This window comes from Lepisosteus oculatus, chromosome 3 (genome assembly GCF_040954835.1).
Source record: "Lepisosteus oculatus isolate fLepOcu1 chromosome 3, fLepOcu1.hap2, whole genome shotgun sequence".
NCBI lineage: Eukaryota > Metazoa > Chordata > Actinopteri > Semionotiformes > Lepisosteidae > Lepisosteus > Lepisosteus oculatus.
In genome coordinates this window covers 2,087,650-2,109,245 of record NC_090698.1, presented here as the reverse complement: position 1 = coordinate 2,109,245, position 21,596 = coordinate 2,087,650, and the positions used below count along the sequence as shown (strand labels likewise).

At 49.8% G+C, this 21,596-nt stretch overlaps 1 protein-coding gene across 2 annotated transcripts; it reads right to left on the bottom strand.

The window, feature by feature from the left end:
* Nucleotides 1–2,659: 2,659 nt before the first annotated feature.
* On the bottom strand, nucleotides 2,660–21,397 carry spint2 (serine peptidase inhibitor, Kunitz type, 2). 2 transcript variants are annotated; one of them, XM_006627674.3, is made up of 9 exons: nucleotides 21,013–21,397; nucleotides 16,132–16,302; nucleotides 11,519–11,581; nucleotides 11,077–11,127; nucleotides 7,871–8,032; nucleotides 7,412–7,468; nucleotides 6,682–6,852; nucleotides 6,028–6,063; nucleotides 2,660–5,331 (listed from the first exon to the last, which is right to left on the bottom strand). In XM_006627674.3, exons 1-9 carry the CDS (start codon nucleotides 21,395–21,397, stop codon nucleotides 5,177–5,179), a joined length of 1,251 nt encoding a protein of 416 aa, XP_006627737.3. In that variant the 3' UTR covers nucleotides 2,660–5,176. The 2 variants fall into 2 exon arrangements, with proteins under 2 accessions (XP_006627737.3, XP_015196497.2); XM_015341011.2 differs by lacking the exon at nucleotides 16,132–16,302.
* Between the last annotated feature and the right edge of the window lie 199 nt (nucleotides 21,398–21,596).

Here is a 21,596-nt window from a genome sequence, read left to right as displayed (position 1 = left end):
TCTGATTTGCGATGTGACTGGTCAAGCACGGTTTCAGATCAAAGCCCAGCTCGTACCTGGGTCAGTTCGGGCCCTGGGTTTTCTCTGGCTCCGCGTGTGTTGCAGCAGTAAGACGAGTCGATGACGACTTTGTGACCAATTCGTAAAGCCTTTCGGCGTTTCGACACTCACTCGTTACTGCGCGCCTGTGGGACAGCAACACCACCGACGAGCTGCTGGGCTTGTTCTGGTGAAACGGAGCACTGTTACACAGCCGATAAGATCTTGACGCAAGATGATTCAGATGTCCCGCACGCAAATCCTTCACTGGCCAGATCTCGGACACTGTTGCAGTTGTAAAACTGGAAGAACTGTCGTTGGCGCGTCCGCAGCTTTCTGACCGCGGACTGTTAGTTCAATGAAACTTGAATACGCCGAAGAGAGAACAGGGAAAGATTTTTGAGAACATATTGTAACGCTTACGGCCGACAGGTACTGTGTAAGAGCCGGCTTACCGGAGCAGGTGACGTCACCGCCCTTCCCTGTGATAGCAGGACCACAGCTAGTGGGCTGTAGAGAGATCTTGAGTGACGCGGGAGTCCCGGGTTCGAGCCCCCCGACGGGGGCCCCGACCTAATGCGGCAAGGGCGCCCACCTGAACCCCCGTTGCGTTTCAATATTCTCATTCTAAAAACAAGATTCAGTGAAAGACAAGAAACACAATAAAATCTCCCCCGGTCCTCACCAAGCTCGGTCTCCGGGCAGAGACAATGAGGAAGGAGCAGGAAGAAGGAACAGCAGGACCCGAGCTCTGCAGAACCACAGCCACCCGGCGGCACACAAAATTGGCAAGAAATAAAGACCTTTGGTCCTGTCTGTCTGAATATATCATCGGTAACTTCTACGTCTTCAATACTTTACGGGGAAGCTTCCAATGCAAAACAAACGTTTTGGATGTTCACCTGCTAGACAATCACCACAGTAAATGAATATAGAGGATTTATGCAGGCCACTGAATACCTACAAGAAACCCGAAGATGAGGCCAGTCCATTAGAACCCCCAATATTTTTATACGCTCCATCTCCAGACCTGGTCCTGTTGAACCACAGGGGTGAGCGGTCTGGCTTTCATTTCGAGCTCATAATGACTGAAGTGAAACAATTAGTCAGCTCCGCGCTCCGCTCAGAGGTCCGACTCGCCACCTCCCACGCCAGATCAGGGGAGCTGCGTGCCACGACAACCAGAATCCCAGCCCACGGAGCTATTTCGGGATTCCGTCCTTTATTGTCTTTGCTAAAACAGCTCCAGTCCTTCCTGTTCAAATTCCCCGATCTCGGTCTTCCTGCGCACCTCCGCCCCCGGCCTGGCGCCGGGCCAGCCGGGCCGGTCGCGCTGGTGCTGCGTCTCTGCCCCGGTGCTGAGAGAGAGCGCAGCGCCGGAGCTCCAGCACGGTCCGGGCGGCAGGACTGCAGACGGGGGGGGATTTTAACCAGCTGGAAATGAGATAATTTCAGCATCTCGGGGGCCAATTTTAGAACTTGTAGAAGCATTTTTATTTAAAATGCTCCTAACTGTCCCCCAAGCCCGCCTACACTCTATGGGTGACAGGGCCTTCTCCTGTTCTGCCCTTAAGTTCTGTAACTCTCTCCCCAAGGATATCAGAGAGTCGCCTTCTCTAAACTCCTTCAAATCCAGACTCAAACCCTTCTTCAGAAGGGCCTTTACTGAACTGGTTCTGTTCTTTACCCCTCTGCTCCTACTATACATAATACGACCATCTACTGTCTCCTCTGTGTATTCTCATCGTGTTTATCTTGTGTATTTTTCATTTCTGTTGTTGCTGTTGTCATTCTGTAAAGCGCTTTGAGAAACCGCGTTTAAAGGCGCTATATAAAATAAAGTTTATTATCCCAGAATTCATACCCGACCTCGTACCGTCGGGAATGGCAAACAGCTGGATACTCAGTTAACTCCAGACAGCCTCCATCCCTCTTGAATAAAGGGCTGCTTCATATTTTAACTTCTAAATATTTTAATTAAAATTTCTGTTCTAGACCCCAAATTCTAATAAGATTCAGTCATTAGATCCAATTATCCTTATGTTCTTTATTATTATAAGATTATAATTTAATCTTGGGCACAATTAACAAAATCCATTGTATCTACAATGTTGACATTTGATTAATCACAAACATTTTGTTGCTACGATTCTTGATAATTTGTCTAGACTGAACTGACCTGCTACCGACTGCCTTTCTGTCATCCGCCTCGAAACAGTGCCCTCTTGTGGTTAGAATGGTGGTGAACTGCAGCCTGTTAAAATCACCACTTCGGTTTACAAAAAACCTTAAAATGGATTATTTTGAACAGCTGCTACAAATTTGACAAATTCTGAGGGAATTTAAAGGGGTTACTGAACGTTTGGAATTTTACAGGATAATTGAATGCTCACAAATGATATTTTTGGAAGCTACACAGTGAATACATCATTTGATATATGTTTTTTCACAGAAATTAAAGTCTCAGTACTCAGTATTCTTGAGTCTTCAGCTGGAATTTATAATTTTGTGCTTACTTCAGATTGTAAAAATGGAAAATCTTAAAAGCAGAATATCAAAATCAACAGTAGCTGAAAAGAATCGTTGTAATTAAATTTCTACATGAAAGGCTCAGATACAGTTTTCTTTAGATTACTTTTTTATTTGGATTAGAGACTGAAACATCAGTACAAACTTAAAACGATTTAAAATCAATATTAAACTGACTTGTGAATGTAGTTCACAATGAACCCCTTTGCCTTCATCTCTGTGAGATGAAAGGGACAATTATGTGATAAAAGACTGAAAAAAAGGGAAAAAATTCATCAAACAAATCATGAGCAGTACAAATAACTTTCACATATCCAACAAGACAGAATATCAGCTCATGAAACAATCATCGATACCAATGAACTTAAAAGAAACTTGACACCCTTTTTAAAACAGCTTCAGTGCTGCTCTCTCTGTTAGTGTTCACCGTCTAGAGCAAAAATGCTACTAGAAAAATATATTTTAGAATAAAAAAAGCTGAAAGCCGCCACCACAAAGAGAACCTACATGTACCCTGAATATTGTAAAAGTGACGTTTCTCTTTAAGTTTTATCTTTAAAAACGAAGACGGAAAAGGATTGTGGAAAAACACCAGAAAGACATGACTGGAAAAGTGTTCTATCCCTGGTGTGTCAGAATGCGGATCTAGCAGAACACGGGCTCTGCTGTTTCTTGCTTGTCAGCCAATCTATTAATTTGCGCACTTTGGCTGTTTTTAGGTCTGTCCACTGCTTACAGAACAGATGCACTGCTGTCCTCAGTGCAGTCTGGGGGCCTGTAGACACGGGTCGGTGTGGATTCGCCTGACACCTAACTCCCCTGTGGGACGAGGGTGGACTGACAGCCAGGAGCTGAGCTGGATGCTGTCTGTCCAGAGACGGAAGAGCCAGGTGCTCTTGGAAATAATAGCTTTTCACCTGCAGGGCCTTCAGTGCACAAGTGGCACCACTGTTGTGCAGAATAAGCCCAGCAGGCTGACATGGCGCTGATAGACTCACTGAAACCTAATGCAACACAAAATAAGAAAACCTTAAGGCTGCTTAATGATCCAGCAGACAAAAAGCTTGTGAAACCTTTTTATTTGTATGCATTAGAGCTAAGAACAGCTTCACAATGGGGATGAGAAGGACCTCAAAAAGCAGTGTTTAGGTCTAAACCATCATGATATCAATTAAGCTGCTCCAACACCCGTGATTGAAAGGCTTATAACAGAACCAACACATCAGCTACTGCCTAATTATAAACAACGGGTCCTCCAAACGAAGATTCCGAGGGACTATTGATAAGGGATAATGCCGGCCAGTTGCTGGGCTTTGATTTTTAAAGCAGCTGTTACAGGAAGGTCATTATGATTGTCTGTCCTTTGCACAGAAGACCTAGTTAACAGTGTCTGTGTTAACTGCCGTTATTCGTGTTGTTCCGATCCTTCCATGAACCTCCCAGTGTCACGCCAACCCCTGTGTTTCCTGTGGAACTGGTGCCATGGGAAGCAGTGGGCGAGGAACAGAGCGACTGCGACAGAACTTCACTGGCAGCTTTACTGGGTGTCAAACCGTAAAATAAGGAACTTCAAAACAAAACCAGAGGAAGAAGAGGTTGTTCCCACAATAACCTCTCCCATCGCAGCCTAAGGCAACACATCTCTGCGTGTGACGCCACCTCTACAGACTGGACACTTCAACCTGGCACACAATCTGGGGGTCAAAGGTCACGCCCACAGGAAGTGATGACACACTGGCCTTCAGGTTCACAAACCAACGGGTTAAGAATAATGGTGGACGAGACCAGTCGCTCCCAGGCAGAATACAAGGTTAATTTTTTTATCAATTCCTGCCGTTTGCAGCCATTGAGACATTCTAAAAAAACTTTCCCTGTCCAGCACAAAGCAAATTCCTTAACGCTTTTTTTTTTGTTGTTGTAAATTGCGCAGCTGGAGCTGTCATTACTAGCCTGTTCGTGCCTCATGTTCCGTCCAGCAGAGCTGCGGTTGTTTCCATTTAGAAATCATTTTTCTAGCTGAAGTCTTTTTCTTCCTGGCTGCCTTTTCTTTTACCAGGACAGCGGGACAACACCCCTGAACGAATTTCTGGGCCCTTCTCCTACTCGAGAAAATGGGAGCTGCAATAAAAATGCTGATCGCGGGGGAAAAAGAAAGGTGGAGCGCAGCTGCCAGGAGACCACGGACATTTTTCTTAGCTGGGAAGGGAAGCTGCGGATCGTGATCAGCAGGACGACACCTGCTTGCTTGGGCAACAGAAATGGACCATGTCGGCCGACACCTAGCGCACTGCTGCATCCTGTTCGGACGTAGGTTAGAGTAGAGACGTGGGTTTGGGAGACAGGCCAGTGGAGAAAATGGGACGGCACTTTCTGCACCGCACTGAGGAGGGCATGCGTTCTCTGCTATAGGGAAAGGGGAAGGAACTGACAGGCAGCAGAGCATCGTGCTACAAAAGAGGAGTGAGGGTTCGAAGAGAGAGGGAGATCAGGGGCTGGAGGGGGCGAGGGAGAGTTGCGACAGGCCCTGTGTTGCAGAAGTGAGCAGGAGGGGGCAAGGGTGCCGACAGTGGGGAATTCTGGGAAGCGAGGCGGGACTGCGCGTCACCCCTCAGGCCTTCTGGGAAGAGTCCTCTCGGGGCAGCAGCTCCTCCTTGTCGTCCCGCCGGCTGTGCAGGCGGCGGCGCACCTTCCTGAGCGACAGCAGGATCAGGGCCAGGACCAGCAGTCCCGTCATGATGGCCAGAGTGGTGGCCATGATGAAGGCTTCCAGAGGGAAGAGAGACGAGAGACAAGCTGTGGTTTAATGAACATACTCTGCATGGGATTCGGAAATAAGCAATGTTGTCCAATCAACATTTAACTCCGGGAACAATTTAAGCACGTCGACTGTCCTCTAGAATCATATTGTCAGAGAGGTGATGCTCAGTTAAGTTCTCTCTATTATTGCCACAATCGTACTGCAACAGAAGTCAGAGCTGTTGGTCTAAAATTAATTGGCTTAGTTTTGTCAGTCTTATGAATGGGCACAGCATCAGCAACTCTCCCATGAGAAGACTTCTGTCTTACGTGACTGCAGGAAGAGTGGTGTTGACCACCCATTAACTCCTTCAGCTCTTCTATGCTAATAGTAATCAATCCAGAACTGGAAAAAATCCTTTTGTTTTTCATTTGAGCCTCCATCTCTCACTCTCAGCTTTCTAGTCACCTTTCCACCTGCATCTGGAGTTCATTGCACTCTATTCCTTTATAGATGAACTTTATAGATCATTTCTTCCTCCTTGTGTTTTTCTTAATTCTTCATCTTCATAAACTATTTGGCCCTTCTGCTGTCTTACTCAAAGTTCCTTACGCACGAGCTAGTCCAACTAGATCTGCCCTGAAGGGATCCCAGTAACTCCGAGATGGAAAACAAGCTGATCCAATTCGCACTGCTCATGCTAGTGGTTACTCAAGTCTTACCTGGGGTGAAACGATGTCCGTGTCCATTGTGATAGCCTGCAAAAAATAAATGTATGAGCCAGATTCTAGCCGACGGCTAGCTTTGAACTGGGCCTCAGATTCTCCCTTCATGTCTGGTTTTATTTCCCTGCGATAATACCAAGCCAAGCCCCACCCCACCCACTCAAGTTCATCCCACCCCACTCCTATCTAACCCTAACCCAAGCCAAAAACCCACTTTGCTACAATGATTGCAACAACAACAACAAGTGTCAGCTTCCTATTGCTTATATACAGTGAACACTGTGTCGAAGCTGCCATTAGGTGAGACATTCCTGCACTGTGGGTGGCTTCATTTATTCGCCAGGCAAGATCAGCCTGCTTGTATCCGAATGATCACAGCTGCAGGCAAGCCAGCAAATCCGATCCCCAGCTGGGGGTGCCCCACTCACGTCCGCCATTGCTGCACGAGGTTAGCGGTGCCTACGTCATGGCAACGAGACATTCCTGCCCCCCTAGCACCTGGGCCGTCCTCTCATGAAAAACGGATCTGGAGGGAAAACTCACGCGCTCGCCCCGCGGTCGTGCTACTTCAAGTGAACCTGTAAGCTACTCCCAGCTGGATTTCGCAGCCTGTCTCACTATCTGTCTGGACCGCTCCGCTCCAGTCGGTACCTTGCGACCCCACGCAGTGGGCCAGGCACTCCTGCGCGCTGCTGTAGCGGTTCTGGTTGCCCTGGCAACCCCCATAGGTGAAGGGCAGGCAGTCCTGGGTGCTGGGGCTGAAGAAGAAGGCGGGGAAGGCGCCGCGGCAGGGTCCGACCTTGGGTGAGGCCAGGCAGGAGTCTGTTCAGGGAGAGAGAGGAAGCTTAGCGCAGCAGCAGCTCCTGTCTCTGTACATTACTGTGCTCTGGCAGAACAGCGCCACCTAGTGCACACAGAGGGCTCTTTGTTTTGAATGTGGAGACTAGGTTCCAGTTAAGTGGGCCGTGTTCCTTGCTCTCTGGAGTTCAGGGTGATTGCAGGGTTATGGACTTTAACGAGCTGAAACACAGCGCTTGGGGTGAAAGGAATATGTGTCCAGGCTGAAGCGCAAGTTCAAAGAGCTCTGGGACGAGAAAGCAGCGAAAAGCACAGCACCTTGGTTATGGAATTAGGAGTGTTTCAGTGCATGAGTCCTGACAGTAATAAACACCAAAAACAAAGAGCCTTATGTATGTGAAGTGCTGAATTTTATTATAAAGTCAACGTACCTTAAATACTGAATTATTTTTTAAACGTATTTTACTTTAATACTAAAACAGATGAACAGACTGACAGAGAGACAGACAAACGGAGAGTGACAGACAGCCTTTAGTCCAGTCTTTACGCGTAAGGGAATGATGAAAAGGACAAACACACATACCATGGTACTCTTTGGAAGAGTCAGTGGCCGTTTTCTTGGGCACAGGGATGACTGAAACTGTGAAAGAACAAGCAGCTTTTAACAGTATTGCCCACACTGGATTTAATTCTCTCTGCTCTGTTGACACACGGGCCCCATCTTAAACCACACTGTCTCTTCCTTAAAGGACATTTCTCATCTGTTATGTATTAAGCAGTTCAAACAGAACAGTACAAGCTACCTCCTCCTCCTTCAAAAACAACGAGCTATATTCCTGGACTTAAGGGAGAGGAACAGAGTATTGTTTTATCTTAAATAGAGAAGATAAAAAGGCCCCAGTACTATCCTAAACCCTCAAAGGCATGGACTCTGAAAGTGCACGTCTTTACACAAGGGGTGGCGGGAGTGTGGAACAAGCTGACACGCTGGGTCCTGTCCTGAGGGTTATTATAGCGAATAACTGCACGGCGAGATGCTCACCTTGACAGGAGGCCAGGCACTCCTCCTCCGAGAGGTAATTGTTCTGGTTTCCGTGGCAACCCCCGTAGATGAACAGATGGCAGGTGTGGGTGGTCTTGTTGTAGAAGTAGCGTGGAATGGAGGCCCGGCACAACCCCACCTTGACCGGGGCCTCGCACTTCTCTGAGGACGGGACAGGCGGAGACCGGGGCTGAGAGGGGCAGCGGGAGCGCGTGTGGACCGGACGAGGCCGAGAGATGGACCGAGACGGACAGGGCGGCTGCACTCAAGTTCATCCCACCCCCACTACTATCTCTCTCCACCCCACCCCACCCACTCAAGTTCATCCCACCCCACTCCTCTCTCTCTCCACCCCACCCACTCAAGTTCATCCCACCCCACTCCTCTCTCTCTCCACCCCACCCACTCAAGTTCATCCCACCCCACTCCTCTCTCTCTCCACCCCACCCCACCCACTCAAGTTCATCCCACCCCACTCCTCTCTCTCTCCACCCCACCCCACCCACTCAAGTTCATCCCACCCCACTCCTCTCTCTCTCCACCCCACCCACTCAAGTTCATCCCACCCCACTCCTCTCTCTCTCCACCCCACCCCACCCACTCAAGTTCATCCCACCCCACTCCTCTCTCTCTCCACCCCACCCCACCCACTCAAGTTCATCCCACCCCACTCCTCTCTCTCTCCACCCCACCCCACCCACTCAAGTTCATCCCACCCCACTCCTCTCTCTCTCCACCCCACCCCACCCACTCAAGTTCATCCCACCCCACTCCTCTCTCTCTCCACCCCACCCCACCCACTCAAGTTCATCCCACCCCACTCCTCTCTCTCTCCACCCCACCCCACCCACTCAAGTTCATCCCACCCCACTCCTCTCTCTCTCCACCCCACCCACTCAAGTTCATCCCACCCCACTCCTATCTCTCTCCACCCCACCCCACCCACTCAAGTTCATCCCACCCCACTCCTATCTCTCTCCACCCCACCCCACCCACTCAAGTTCATCCCACCCCACTCCTATCTCTCTCCACCCCACCCCACCCACTCAAGTTCATCCCACCCCACTCCTATCTCTCTCCACCCCACCCCACCCACTCAAGTTCATCCCACCCCACTCCTATCTCTCTCCACCCCACCCCACCCACTCAAGTTCATCCCACCCCACTCCTATCTCTCTCCACCCTACCCACTCAAGTTCATCCCACCCCACTCCTATCTCTCTCCACCCCACCCCACCCACTCAAGTTCATCCCACCCCACTCCTATCTCTCTCCACCCCACCCACTCAAGTTCATCCCACCCCACTCCTCTCTCTCCACCCCACCCCACCCACTCAAGTTCATCCCACCCCACTCCTATCTCTCTCCACCCCACCCCACCCACTCAAGTTCATTCCACCCCACTCCTCTCTCTCCACCCCACCCCACCCACTCAAGTTCATCCCACCCCACTCCTATCTCTCTCCACCCCACCCCACCCACTCAAGTTCATTCCACCCCACCCACTCAAGTTCATTCCACCCCACTCCTCTCTCTCCACCCCACCCACTCAAGTTCATCCCACCCCACTCCTATCTCTCTCCACCCCACCCCCACCCACTCAAGTTCATCCCACCCCACTCCTATCTCTCTCCACCCCACCCCACCCACTCAAGTTCATCCCACCCCACTCCTATCTCTCTCCACCCCACCCACTCAAGTTCATCCCACCCCACTCCTCTCTCTCTCCACCCCACCCCACCCACTCAAGTTCATCCCACCCCACTCCTCTCTCTCTCCACCCCACCCACTCAAGTTCATCCCACCCCACTCCTATCTCTCTCCACCCCACCCCACCCACTCAAGTTCATCCCACCCCACTCCTATCTCTCTCCACCCCACCCCACCCACTCAAGTTCATCCCACCCCACTCCTATCTCTCTCCACCCCACCCCACCCACTCAAGTTCATCCCACCCCACTCCTATCTCTCTCCACCCCACCCCACCCACTCAAGTTCATCCCACCCCACTCCTATCTCTCTCCACCCCACCCCACCCACTCAAGTTCATCCCACCCCACTCCTATCTCTCTCCACCCTACCCACTCAAGTTCATCCCACCCCACTCCTATCTCTCTCCACCCCACCCCACCCACTCAAGTTCATCCCACCCCACTCCTATCTCTCTCCACCCCACCCACTCAAGTTCATCCCACCCCACTCCTCTCTCTCCACCCCACCCCACCCACTCAAGTTCATCCCACCCCACTCCTATCTCTCTCCACCCCACCCCACCCACTCAAGTTCATTCCACCCCACTCCTCTCTCTCCACCCCACCCCACCCACTCAAGTTCATCCCACCCCACTCCTATCTCTCTCCACCCCACCCCACCCACTCAAGTTCATTCCACCCCACCCACTCAAGTTCATTCCACCCCACTCCTCTCTCTCCACCCCACCCACTCAAGTTCATCCCACCCCACTCCTATCTCTCTCCACCCCACCCCCACCCACTCAAGTTCATCCCACCCCACTCCTATCTCTCTCCACCCCACCCCACCCACTCAAGTTCATCCCACCCCACTCCTATCTCTCTCCACCCCACCCACTCAAGTTCATCCCACCCCACTCCTCTCTCTCTCCACCCCACCCCACCCACTCAAGTTCATCCCACCCCACTCCTCTCTCTCTCTCCACCCCACCCCACCCACTCAAGTTCATCCCACCCCACTCCTCTCTCTCCACCCCACCCCACCCACTCAAGTTCATCCCACCCCACTCCTATCTCTCTCCACCCCACCCTACCCACTCAAGTTCATCCCACCCCACTCCTATCTCTCTCCACCCCACCCCACCCACTCAAGTTCATCCCACCCCACTCCTATCTCTCTCCACCCCACCCCACCCACTCAAGTTCATCCCACCCTACCCACTCAAGTTCATTTCACCCCACTCCTATCTCTCTCCACCCCACCCTACCCACTCAAGTTCATCCCACCCCACTCAAGTTCATCTCACTCCACCCCACTGCACTCCACCCTACCCACTCAGCTTGACCCCATACCACTCTATCTCACTCCACTCCTCCCTGCTCCGCCCCAGCACCTGCTGCCCAGGTGTGCCAGGGGGCCGCGCCCAGCCGATGGTACGAGACTGCAGCCCCCGACCCCCGGCAGGAGAACACCCTGCCACACCACCCGGAGCGCACGCTGGGGAAGGAACTTACCTGCATACTCGTCACCGGGCATCGTCTTGCCATCTCCCTCGGGCAGGTCGGCTGGGAAGACAGGGAAGAAACGGCGTCACTCCCAGCTAGACGCGCAGCGCAGACCCGGAACTGGTCAGGACTGTCGAGGGATGATGGGGTTTGCCACCACGACCCCAAGCACCCCAAGCCTGGAATCTTAACCCGCATGCCGACGTGAACACGATTTGACCCCAAGGACGGCAGAGCTCTCTTGGGCAAAAACAAAATCGCCCTGCTCATCCCACTGGGAGTGAAGGACTGACCCCAGAGCGAGCGGGGCTCTGGGACCGGGCTGCACACAGTCCCACAGCCCCACAGGCCTGAAGCCCTGGCACACCACTGCAGCCTCTTGCCCAAGACCAGACTGCCTGCTGGGCTCTCCTCACCCCCACCCCCATCCCCAAGCCACTTGGGCACTTACCATTCTGCTGCACGGGAGCCATTCTCCTGGAAAACGAGGGCTTGTCGTCAGCGGGGGCAGGAGCTGGGGAGAGGAACGGGCACAGTGAGAGACGACGCGCCCCCTCCGTGCCCCTGTGACTGCGCGTGGGACGGAAGTCACAGAAGTGACAGCACCCCCTGAAAGCTGGGCAGCGAGACACTCTGCCAAAACAGGGGACCCAGTCTTCTGATGCAGTGGTCTTACCTTAGGGCGTGGGGCCACTCATGCTCAGAGCCCGCAAACCACCAGGTTCGAACGTCAGCAGGGGCAGGGCGAGCTGTGCTCATCGTGTGTCTGAGCAGCAACGGAAAATACAGTGACACCTTCAACAATAACTACACTCCTTTTCAGAGCCAGCGCTCACAGATTTGCTCTTCGGGTTACACCAACTGGCATGGAGACAAGACACACAAGAGCCTCCTCCAGTTTCCACTCTCTCAAGCTCTTCAGGTATGTGCGTGTTAAAGCAATCAGATAACGCCTTCCCTGCAACGCCACAGGTGACACGGAGCTCATCCACTCCAGAGCTCACACCTGGGACACGCGTGACCTGACGGGCGCACACAACCAGCAGCACCAGCGCCCACATGCTACGTTTCTATAAAAGCGTTATAGAATCTTGAAATGCCATCATTTACGATCTCTGCAGCGTCAAAATGTTATCGGGTAACTACGGATACCAGCTTGGCCACAAAATGTTACTCGAGTTCAAAAGAATAATTACAAATCAAAATCATTTCGAGCACGTGGAAAAATCAGAAACCATTTTAGTGGGCTACCCAAAATTTCTACATTAAATTTATTCCACGCTTTTCTATTATACAAAACACAGTTGCTGAAACCCATCCTTTTCAGGGTTAAAGCAAATCAGTTCACCTCTAATATTCAGCCTTAAGCTTCTGATGACAAAAGACATAGAAAATGCACTGATTCTGGACCCCCTGAGGAATGGAGCCTAGAACATCGGTCCTAGAAAGATATGCAGAATCATGCTAGGGGGCGCTGACTTATGGGGTGCACATGAGCCCTGATTGGATTCTGGGACTGTTCCTGAAAACCAGGTGGTCAAGATAGGCCAGACAATCCTTTATTTAGCATTAATCTCTCTAATCTGCTTTGTAATCCTCCCACTGCTATGCCTGGGTAAACCTGCTCATATTTAAAGTGTCAACAAAGCTAAGCTCAAGAAAAAGAAATATACAGAAACAAAACATCAAATTCAGATTTTCAGATGATGGTGGAAAGATTCCACTTATGTATAAGTAACAGTTACATTTCACAGTCTTAATGACATTCAAGAATATTTTTAACAAAGCACCCCATCGATATACCGGGGTGAAATCCACACAGATGCTCAGGTGACACCAGGCTGGTGGGGACAGGAGCTGGCTGTGTAAGTGTTGAACTTCAGGTCCCATCCTAAGCAAGTGGTGCCCCAGGCACTCCTGCCCATCCAGTTCAGCGTGTTTGTCTGGTTGCACAGGGGCTGGGCTGGGTCTGTGGGCCAGGTGAGTCACCGACATGTGGAAAAAAACTCCTGATGCATCGGCTGAGGCGGCCAGACAGGTTTGTCAGCTCTCCCAGAGTCCTCTGTACACTCCCTGAAAGGATTACATCACGGCGTCGCGTCTGGAGGTAAACGACCGAGGACTACTGCCCTAGTGAAAGACCAATCCCCAGCTGTGTAGATTCCCAGGGGGGGCCAATGTACCGATAACCGACTCCAGTCCTTTCTTCCCTGCAATCCATTGAGGATGGGGACCTCAAGAGGGATTTCCGCGTCACCCCCAGCTCCACTCAGCTGTTCCCCTGTCCCCCACCATGGTGATGCATAACACACCAGGACAGAATGGCCTTTCGACACCAGAGCCCGGCAGGAGACAGGACAAGCCGCACAGAAAACTGCCGATTGTTTTCACTGGTTTTCAGACATCACTGCGTGGAAGAACAGAGGGGCTCCCTTATTTTGTATCTTTGAAAAACTCTCTCTGCCCACTGCTTGTTTCTGTTTGAACTATTTCATGAACCAAGACAATAAACAGCCCTTGGGCCACAGTAGACAAGCTGAAAAGGGCTCAAGGCCTGTTGTTTAAAATTAAATGAAATTAGAAGCCAGAGTCACTCACTCCTTTCTACCGAGTTTGTAATTAAGCTCTGTGCAGTTTATGTACAGCTCTTTTTAAGCTGAACTGTAAGAAGCTGCATACAAGTTGCCATTTTACAGCTACACTGCTAGTGTTCAAGGTCACCAGTTTGAAAACCCATCCTTTAACAACTACACACTGAAGCAAAAAGGCTTTAAGTAAAGAATGAAGCACCGAGCCAGTTTGCTGTCAGAAACAGAAGCCTTTTTATTTAAGAACTGCTAAGATTACAGGGCGGCTCCAGCATCTGAGAAAAACTGGGTCGATACCGTTGGCTGGGGTATATTTTGGAACCTTAACCTGAAACAGAGTAACAGAGAGGCAACTTAAAAATAATTCCTCTACACCTAACTTAAACCCCCCACACCCAAAACCAGAATCCTCACAGTTACAGGAGCTTTCAATGGTACAGGAACAAAGGAGCAACAAAGCCACCCGTCTCCCAGGAAATTCTCTCTACTGTAAACTTATTTCATTACATCAGCTGTACTACCAAGATCAGCCTCAGCCTTCACTCCTGCATTCGCTACCCGTTTTTAATCAGTTCTGATACATTAGGCCACTTGGGTGAGATCAGTTTCACGCTTTCTGCGCCAGAAAGGCAGACTTTCTGAGTTCTGGATCTTTGCTGCATCTATCGGCACAATCCATTCCAGTTCTGATTGGTTACACTTCCTGGGCAACTTGTCATAACCTTTCTCTACACGCCCAGACATGCAGGGTGAATTAGAAACCCAGGCAGGCAGGCTTTCTGTGTTGCAAAGTCAGCTCGATAGGAACCATATGCGTGTCCAACGGTTTCCTTCAGGTTACTTTTGAAGTGGGAACAGGCACTCACAGCTCCATCTGCACTGACAGCTTTCCAAGTTTCCAAGCCATTGGGCTGAAAACCATAAGATTAAAACACTCACTCAGCAAACCATTCCGTTAACTCTGCGCCACAAATGTGCATTTTACATGAACAGGGTGATGTGAACCGATTTCCTGCAGACATGGAAGACATTCCACTGATCTTCCAGCCCTAGAAAGAACGATGCATTGACCTCAGTTTGCTGTTCCAATTTTGTTCAAGGCAGATACCAAGATTACATAATCTGGACCTGCTTTCAGAGAAAATATTTGCCACAAAAAAACTTAAAGAATCTGTACCACTGTTCAAAAACAACTCCCCTTTCAGGCCCTGGAGTTCTCATCAGTAACACTGCCCAACCCTCCCCTTCAATTCCAACACACATCAACAGCCCATCAACACAGAAACTTATATTCTCCGTCTTCGGAGTGTCCCAGCGTTACAGCATGTTTCGGTTACGGCTCCTGGCACTCACCTCTCGGACACACCAGAACAAGCGACATCTCCATACACTTTTCTACCTCTGTTTGCCAAATGGATCAAAAGGAAACCATATAATATGTGTTACACAACTCTCCCATCGTGAACTGCAGAAGACCAGGAATAAGGACAAATGCTTGCACTGAATCTGACAACCCACTCAATAAATTAGGTAATTATTTGTAAATCACTTTAAAACAAATCCTAGTGAGGTAAGGGCTGAAGCTGGGGTGTAGGGTTCTTTGTTTCCTGTTTGCGTGTCACTGCTGTTAATTCCCCTCCCTCCTGAAAAAAATTGAGCTAATGCGTCTTCACTGACCCTTAATATGCGGCAATTAATTCTTTATTATTGGTTTCAATCTGTGGATTTATAATTGGATTATTAATGCTATAATAAATGATACACATAACTCAGCTGCATTATGAGCTTGAACATTTGCTGCAGCAGGTTTTCTGTATGTTTAACTTCTCAACAGCTGAAGCCAGGAAGAATAGATGAGTGGGCCAGTTAAACATTAATGGGATAGGTTTCTCCCTTCCCCCATCTGAGCAGGACACACAAGACATGAGCATGCTTGTTCTGTGCTTCAGCGTCTTATCTGCAGTCATTTTAACACGACTGATCTCATAAGCAAATTATCCGTCTGCAACCCGAGACGCTGAAAGAGCCCCCTAGTGCCTGATGCCCCGCACTGCACCCGTGCTCACCTCACACTTGCAAGAATACTGCTGAAGCACAGATGCTATAACCTTAAGCCACAAACAATATAAAGTACAACCACACAGCGCCGCTCTAGGTCGGGCAAGCTGATCTCCAGTCCTGGACAGCTGGTGTTTTCTCTAAGCACCAGCATACGAACGCCTGCTCAAGTGCTTCAGTTGAGCCGATAACGAGACCATTTTGGCTGTTTAGAAATGTAGAAGGAGTGGAAAACCTCCCGGACCAGAATGTGACAAACCTGTACTCGCAGTTTAAAACAGAGCAGGGGGTCACAGCCGCTGTGCGACTGGAATCGCGCAGGAGCTCACGACGTCGGCGTTTAAAGCAAAGGGGTGCAAGCACTGGGGTCCCGCTGCCGGGGGTCGCCACAGGTGTCTGACGGGGCCGGCCGACTCACCTTTGACCCCGCTGCAGGCTGCCTCGCACTGCTCCACGGTCTCGTAGTTGTTGGCGTTGCCCTCGCAGCCGCCGTAGGTGAATGGCAGGCAGGTCTGGTTGGCTGCCGAGTAGTAGAAGCGTGGGAAGGCGGCGCGGCAGGGGCCCATCACGGCCGGGGAGAGGCAGTTAGCTGAGAGAGGGCAGAGAGACGCCAGCGTCGTCAAGTCTCGCCCCGTAACCAGCAGGGCTCTCGCACAGAATCGAGAGGGACACGACGATGCTGAGCAAGACCCCACAAGTTACCCAAGGAACAGCCCACCCATCTCTGATCTAGCCAGGTGCTTCTTTACCCGAAGGGTGGTGGGAGAGTGGAACAAGCTTCCACAGACGGCAGTGGAAGCTGACAACATGAGAGCTTCTTGCATGAAAGGACTGGATGAGATCCTGGGATCGACACGCTACCAAACGGACAAGACGCCATTTGCTTTCGGCATTTAAAGACACTTACACACAGTTTCCACACTTCCCTGAGCTCTTTCACATCCAGACTCAAAACTTTCTTCTTTTGAAGAGCATTTTTCTTTAACAAGTTCAGTGTCTGCCCCTTCATATTCCAAACGCTTATTGTGGTTGTGCAATTCTGCTGTCTCCTCTACTTGGGTGCATTTTTTGTAAAGCACTTTGAGAAGCCACTTGTAAAGGCGCTATATAAAATAAAGCTCATTTTTATTATAACACGTCCCATCATGCCTGTTTGGCAGTTTATTTCCAGTCCCTGAAGGCGAGGAATCTCAAATCTTTAGGAATCTGCGAAGCCCCAGTCTGGATGGTTTTTCAGGTCACCAGTTTCTAAAGATATGAAACACTTCCACTGTGATCTATTAAACAGGGTGTTTTTTTAATTAAAAGATAAATTACTTAATACATTAAGTCAATTAAAGAGCATTTACTGTACGTCTTAAATCAAAGTACTCTTCAGCCCCCTAGGACCGGAGTTCTCTTAATGGGAAAGGTTACTTACTTGATTGATCAAAAGCTTACAGCTGTTGTCAACCTTTAAGAACAGGTGACCTATAAACTAATTGGACTTGGGCTCTGCAGGAGCAGGGGCTGGAGTCTCCTGCTGGAGACTGATGATACATACTGCTGGCCTGAGACCTTCATATCCACTTAATCCTCAGCAGTATCAGCCAGCAGGGGAGACAGCCTTTCAGAATGAGACAAGCCCTTGCTGCTGACGTCTGTGAAAAACACTTCAATGAGAGAGAGAGAGATACATTGTATCCCAGAGATGACATCGTGTCTGGAAAATAATCACCTACAAGCTAGAGGTACCCGTTAACCTAATTAAAAGTAATTAATGGCAAAACTACACAGGAACAAGTCGCGCATCCTGGCTGATGGCCCTGAGAGTCTAGGGTTAAGGATCATGGCTTTTAAGTGCACAATGTAAATCTTACTCTCATTCTTTACAAGGTTTGGAATAACACTCGAAAACTGTACATTACTTCGTGCTTTATTTACAGCTGCTAGCTGCAAGATAGTTTTAATTCCATCATCCTGAATCGAGGCTGCCTGCTGCTCCTGGTGTGCCCCACTGTAAGCTGACTGTGGCACTTTCCAAGCCTGCTCATCCCGAGTTCTTGTTCTGCATTGTGGTTTTAAAAGCTAAGCGAATTCTCCCCCTTGCGAAACTTGCCACTACCCCCACCCTCTCCCGAGAAGTCTTGGTTCTCCTAAATGTGGGGGCACCATTTATAACCCAAAGAGACAAACACACTAGACATCATTAAGTCTATAGTACACATTACAGATAATCAAATTCATTAAACAAACAGTTTACACACAATCCCAGAAAACAGACAGATGACAAACCACCAAAGGTAGCATAAAACATGTTCCCTGTGTTTATGCATTATAAAACAATTTTACATTCTAGAGCGCACTAATGTTTTCTTGTTACGCCAACATAAAGGGGATTTTAACCACGCATAATTATCCAAGCCAGACAGCCACCCACCACAGAGGGGGAAAACAAATTAAACTGAATTAAGGAGCAAAACGCTGGTCAGTCTCATATCCAGGAGTATAACTCTGTAATGTCTAATCCACTCCAGAGAGGCAGTGCTGCTACTGTGCAAACTGGTCTGTCCTTTCACCCTCCCCCAGGGAGAGATGGCTTAGCTGAGGGATGGGGCTGGGCTGTCTTTCTGCATTCTGCCAATGCTTCAGGGCTGCTAACTGCTCCACACCCAAAGTGGCATCTCTGCCGATGCCCGATCTCAACAGGGCTTTGTCAGAATCTTGCATTTTACAAATATTTTTTGATGGATATAAGATGTCTCCCTTAATTCATACACGACAGCTCCAGGAAAGGTTCGGTTCGAATACAGTTTCTTGGGGATATAACGGGGTCACCCACAACGACTGGTACTGCTGCCACAGTGCAGCCAGATCCTGCTTCGAAACAATGAGGCTGGTCAGTTAGCTTAAACCTACTGTGGATATATTTGCAAATGGGAGGAGGCCAGTTGGTCTATCTACCTCTTTTGGGTTTTAGTAGCTAAATAATCCCAGAATCCCATCCAGTCCTTATTGAAAGAAGCAAGGGTATCATCGGCTGTAACCACATGGCAGGGCAGCTTGTCCCAGACACCTACAACCCTTCGTGTAAAGTCATGCCTTCCTGTACTCAAGTTTAAAATACACTTACCAGTAGTTTCCAAATGTCCCCGTTTTCTTCACCTCAGATGAGGATAAACTGCCCATTTTTTCCTGAGGATTACCCCCCGTTTCCCCCGAGGGGCCCTGGGACCCCTGTGTGTGCAACCGAATGCCAGCGTGAGCCCTGCCCCAGGATCAGAGGCAGACCATCATGGAGAAACCTGAAATTCCCACCCCGGGCACCAAACTGAGGCAGGGTTCAAGCAAAGGACCAGCGAGTCCTGAACAGATCTATCGGAAATCCAACACAGTTTTTCTTACCAATGTCTACAGACAGTGCTGTCACACCCTCATCTGTCTAAACCCTTCACTGCCAAAGCCCTGACGTCCTAAGAGCTAACCAAACTTCCTCTATTTTAAAACACAAAAACCTCAGCCAACAGCCTCTCAGCTTTTAATTTATAGCAAACTTGCTCACTTCTATTCCAACTGACCCCCGTTTTCCCTGAAACTTGACTGCTACTCCTACAATTGTCAAGACTGTTTCTCACTGCAAGAAATATAGAAAAACTGAAAAGGTTTCAGATAGTGGCACCGATTCAAGGAGCAGAAGAGCTGGCTTTGGGCAGATTGGCCGGTGCCAACTTTGCTCTGGAAGGCCATGGGGAAATAACCGCAGCTTGTGGAGACATTCAGCACGTTTAGTCGTGCGCCTCCATGGCTTTTGAGCACGAACACGAATCCCTTTCACACATCTGTGTGGAACACGTCCAAGCATCAGAATTTCAAACAGCGCGTCTCGGCCACTGAGACACGTTCTTATCAGATGACAGGGTGGAACACAGCGAGACAGTGAGCAACAGTTTTTTTAGAAGCTGGAAGACTAGAAGCATCTAAACTCAGATTAGACGTTTCCAACATGATACAGTCAGCACTTGTTCCATCTTTCCTTACAATGATAACGAGGTTTTACAATTAAATATTTTAGATTGAAATATCCTCGTAGGCTGTTTGAAAGAGATTCTTGTTTCTTTTGTGACACAAGAACTTTTCTCCTATGATGTTTTACATTTCTAAAGTAAGGACAAAGAACTCAGTAACAGGAAACTAAGGATCATGTTCCACGTCGATACATGCTGGTGCTTAAATCACAAAATCAGATGTATTCCAGGGAACAAGTTGGGGTTGATTTGATCATTGTTTGTAGGAGGAGAAATTATACTTAGCATGTTTTGATGTTTACCTCAAGGTAAATCAAGATTTTCTTCCCCCCACAGGCACCGTTTGCTCAAGTCTCGTTTGGATGTTTGTTGAAGAAGGAAAAAGAGCGTATTGAAATGTTGACATTGTCTTTCTCTGCAACACCTCGGCTTAAGACACACCTCCTCCTCCCTTCTCCCACATCCACCTTCAAAACACGAAACCCGATCCCCCTCTTGCCCTCTGTTGACAAACCAGTTTTACTGTTGGTTTTAGAAGAAGAAGAAGAAAAGATATTGTGCAAGCCCGACACGAAACAAGTCAGAGAATAAGAATTTAAACACCCCTGTGAGAGGCCCAATCGGCCTGGTCAGTCAGTACACAGTGCGCGCAGAAATGCTGGGAAACGTTTCGATATTGATGCTCTTTTTGCACTCTTTTCTCCACTGTAAACGTGGTGGGGGCGTAGTGCACAACAGGACAGCGCAGTCCGGGCTTTCCTGTCTATGGACTTGCCGTTGGCCAACCTTCTCAGTCATGTTCTACAGAGAACCCCGTGTGCTGTGTCTCTCCAGTCCTACACCGCGCATACCTGGTGCGGTATTTACATACAGGAAAATATCCTTCTACGTGAACTAGTCCTGGCTAGCAGGAAGACAAACAATGGCGGAAGATTCCCGAGCCGCTATGCACAACAGGTATACCGACACCTCGCATCTGTGCCAGTCCTTCAGTTGGCGTGCAAACTGAAAATCTCCAGTCCGCACCCAGATTACAACCGCCCGGCCGAAAGACTGCACCTCGCTGCAACTGCCCGAGACTCTCTGCTCTCTGGACTGCTGGCCAAAACCGTCACGAACACGCCAACCGACTGCGACATCAAAACCCACAACACTACACCCACACGGCATAAGTAACTGCTTTTACTTTCTGAAACAAAGAGGGCAGGTATGCTGCGGACAAAACTGACTTCGAGCCTCATATCTTGACGCGAAGTTCAGGGGAACCCGCCCGTCCTCCCTGAGCCCGGAGTTACCTGTGCTGTTGCTCCCGGCTCTGTCGACCGGGGCGGCCCGGAAGGCGGTGAAGCCGTCCTTGGCGGTCAGGACGCAGACATCGCGACCGGCGCTCAGGCAGCTGACCAGGTGGCACTCGGCGGGGGCCCCGGCCGTGCTCTCCAGCAGCGCCAGGGTGCACTCCTTGTGGCCGCAGCAGGCTTGCCGGCAGGACGCTTCGTCCGACACATCGGGCAGGTGACCGGAGTAGCTGGCCCCGTTGTCGAAGGACTGCTGGTCCAGACCCTGGCCGGTGAGCTTCACGAACGCCTCGGGGCAGCCGTCCTTCTCCCCCAGGTCTTGAGCCTGTCCGGTCCCGGACAGAAAGAGACAGAGGGCGGCGAACGCGTACCACACCTGTGCCATTGTCGCTTCCGAAGCAAACGCCAAGACCAAGCGCTGCCCTGAACTATATTTATGTGGGGACGTTTTATGCCACCGAAAGAAAATACTTAACAGTTAGTCTCTTGTGACGGGATCTTGAGTTTCAGTCCTGCGGAGCTCCCTGCACTTCCTGTAGTTACGCTGCGCTACAGTTCCCAATGCCTGACCTGGACAGGTGAGT